At 38.4% G+C, this 3,689-nt stretch overlaps 1 protein-coding gene across 1 annotated transcript; it reads right to left on the reverse strand.

The window, feature by feature from the left end:
• Window positions 1-2,313: 2,313 nt before the first annotated feature.
• LOC121255023 lies at window positions 2,314-3,018 on the reverse strand. Its single transcript, XM_041155320.1, has one exon. The coding sequence runs from the start codon at window positions 3,016-3,018 to the stop codon at window positions 2,314-2,316; it is 705 nt and encodes a 234-aa protein (XP_041011254.1).
• Between the last annotated feature and the right edge of the window lie 671 nt (window positions 3,019-3,689).

Here is a 3,689-nt window from a genome sequence, read left to right on the forward strand (position 1 = left end):
TGAAGCTCCTTATGATCTTTCTGTAGAGATAGTGCATATTCCACCACTTACACAGGAAATAAGTATTTATCTTCATGAATCTTTTGATTTCTTCTATACCAAATTCTTGATACAATGAGACAAAACTTTTCTAACTCCACCTGTACTGGTTTTCATCACTGTCTGCACTAACTCCTTAAACTTTCCTCTAAATCCAGGTGGGAGCAAATAGTTTAGGTGTTTCTTCCAGCACTCTCTAATGGATGGGCAAGAACAAAGGGCATGTCCCGTATCTTCCACTTCCTCCTTGCAAAAAATGCAGTCATCCTCCAGAACCAACTTCCGGGTTTTTAAGTAGTGCAGAGCTGGCAAGCCATTTTTACAAGCTCGCCATGCAAACACCTTCACCTTATTTGGTAATTGTGACTTCCAAATCTTCCTCCATATACTTTTCTAAATTTATGCATTTGAGCTCTCACCTTCATCTCTAGTTTTTCCAATGGCATGAAAAAATCTATAGGCACTTTTCACACTATACTGACCATCCTTTTCATGCTCCCAGATTAATTTGTCCTCTCGATCCCCTGGTGCTAAAATGATTTTCAAGACCTCTACTACAGCTCTTGGTGGTAGAAGGCTTCTGACTTTCTCTACATTCCACCACTTTGTGGTTTGATCAATTAAACATTCCACTTTTTCTTCTTTAATTGTTGAGATCTCATTGCTACATGGTGTGATGACTTCATTTTCTGGTATCCAATAATTTGTCCAAACATTTATAGTCTTCTCATTCCCTACACTCCATCTGCAGCCTTTCAACAGTCCCTTCTTTGCCTCCCAGATTCCTCTTCATACATAAGATGGGGTTGTGCCTAGTTTTGCTTCACAGAAACTTGAGTCAGGAAAATACTTTGCTTTGAACACTTTATGCACCAGAGTAGACTCCTCATTCATAATCCTCCATCCTTGTTTAGCTAGCAGAGCCATATTAAAAGTCTCGAGATCCTTGAACCCTATACCCCCTTCACCTTTTGAATCCCACATCTTCCTCCAACTTATCCATCTAATCTTATTCTCATTTTGTCTTTGACCCTACCAAAAGTTTGTCATCATATTTTTCAACTCAGAGCAGAAAGTTCCAGGCAACTTAAAACAACTCATTGTATATGTTGGAATAGACATGGTCAATGCTTTAATGAGAATTTTCCTTCCCCCCTGTGAGAGTAATCTTTCCTTCCAGCCTTGTAATTTCTTCCAAACTTTGTGCTTCAACTCTGAGAAAGCCTTAGTTTTTTCTTGACCTATCATAGGAGGCAGTCCCAAATATTGATCATATTGTTGAAACTGTTGGACACCCTAAAAGGCCATAATCTCCTATTGCTGTGATGCACTGACATTCTTGCTGAAGACCATGGATTTTTTATCCTTCTTGACTAAGTCACGAAGAGCTCGAATTCCCTATGGGTTCTCAAACCCACGAGAATTTCAACTTAAGATTTTCATTAGTTTCGACAGGGCTGGTGAGCAGCCCCTATCAATAAAAGTCTGTTGAAAACAATGTTATCCTCCCTTACTAGCTTCTGTTGTAACACATATGAGGAAAGCACCTCTCCCTTTGTTCTACTCTTCTTAACCACGTGAGCTTGAGAATGTAAGTCACTCACATCATCTAAAGCGCTCTTATTTCCTATCTCTTTAGAAAGTGAGATAGAACACATACCTTTTCCTATAGCCCTTTTCTTCCAACTTCCACAAGTCTTTGTACTATAAGGATAATGCTAGTCCATTCTGCCTTGTTATCCATCCGTATTCTCCTCACGATTGTCTTTCAATTCCATAGTGCACTGCTGGGCTTGACTTCCAGTCACCAATAGTTGAGTTGGCTAGATTTATTGGGCCCCTTAGATAGGAGCCCAGTTTGTTGTTGTCCTTCCATATAAAAGTCTTGTCCCATATTTCCCAATATCACATTTGCCTGATCCTCATAGTCATTTCTCTCTAAAACCTCCTTGAAGGTCGCCTCTGTTTGCTCCCATTCTTTGGTTGTTGATTGAGAAGCAACCTTGTTTTGGAAACTTCCTTCTCTACCCTCCTCCATCCTCATAGTTACCTTGTGAACTTCCTCCCCCCTTCATTCCCTTTTAAATCCTTGCGCCTACCATATTCAATTATTTTTTCCATATCTGTATCCATAGTCAAAGATTTGCCAAAGCTCATCCCTCCTTCGTCGTCAGTCTATTGCCGGTGGTCCTCCCACATTTTGTTCCCTCCATTTGTATTGCTTCGCCAAGTATGATTGTCCTATCATTTCCTTCTACTTGGTTATGCTCGAAGTCATAACCCGAACCGAGCAGCCTCTCCTTCTTGTTGGCCACTTTGTTGCCAATTGTTCCCTTCATGAAGAATTCGACCACACTTAAAATAAAAGCGTGGCAGTTTTTCATACTTCAAAGGTATCCAGAATTTTGAGCCATTGATTGTCACTTTACGCCTTCTTGCTATTGGTTTTGTCAAATCCAATAAGACTTTCACCCTCAGGAAAGTTCCCCACCCCACATCATCTTCATCCACTTCCACTTCTTCCACCACACCTAGTGATCTTCCAATTCTTTCTCCACATTCACAGTTCATGCCTACTAAAAGCAAATTGTGCATTTGGACCCATAGCAAAGCGTTATCAAATTTCATCATGTTGGGTTGAACATAGCCATCAAAAGGTTTGATGACAAATAGGTTGTTGTCAAAAGACCATGGACGTCCCTCCTCGATTCTCTTCTTGTCCATTTGAGTGGAAAAAGTGATGATAAAGACATTTGGCCCCACTTCTTTGACAGTTGCTTGTTTGCCTACTCTCCATATTTTTACCATTGTTGATTCAACGATAGCCCTTCCTATCGATCTTTCCATATAGAATTTCCCTATCAAACACCACTCACATTTACGATGGACTTCCTCTCTAGCTTCCTCTTCTAATTCAATTGGCTCATCCTCATCCTTTGTGAGTTTCAGATGACCCCACATCTCCTCAATCCTTTCCATCGTTGTCAACAGAAAGTAAACGGTTGTCTGCTACCTCCAATCGTAGACTACGACAATTTTTTTACACCATCTCAATTTTCTCCCTCGAGAGGAAAAGAGAGGAGACTCTAGATGAAATGATAATACACTAGATGAAATGATAATATAGAAAGGAAAATTAAAAGATGCTAAAGATTTTCTTTGATAGTTAAAGGGATGGTTGAAAACTTACTAATATTATCCAAATAAAGCCATTTCATTAAGATAATTTTATTTTACTTATACTATAAAAATTATTGATCTATCAAGTGGTAATGATATGGATCATTATTTTAAAAGCGTCAACCTACAAATCTAGAGAAGTTGCATGTGAAGTAGTCACGCATTAAAGCCTCGTTTGGATAGTAGGATGATATGAGATAATTTGTAAATATCAATGAGTTGGTTTGTAAATAGTAATGAAATAGTTTTACTTAATATGTTTTATGGAGCTTTGGAAAATGAGAGAGAATGTAATACCCATGCCCAGCACCAAGCCCAAGCTAATTGTAGGTTCTATAAAAAATTTTTAGATTAATATGTATGAAAATCTCACTTGGAATTTAATGAGTAATTTGGAATAGGCTATATGCCCAAAAATTTATTTTAGCAGAGTATGAATTTTATTAGGCCTGATAATTAAGTTAAATTTT

This window comes from Juglans microcarpa x Juglans regia, chromosome 3D (genome assembly GCF_004785595.1).
Source record: "Juglans microcarpa x Juglans regia isolate MS1-56 chromosome 3D, Jm3101_v1.0, whole genome shotgun sequence".
NCBI classification, from domain to species: Eukaryota; Viridiplantae; Streptophyta; class Magnoliopsida; order Fagales; family Juglandaceae; genus Juglans; species Juglans microcarpa x Juglans regia.

Coding starts and splice junctions, on each gene's coding strand:
- LOC121255023 (XM_041155320.1), bottom strand. CDS start 3,018: ATGGAAAGGATTGAGGAGATGTGGGGTCATCTGAAACTCACAAAGGAT.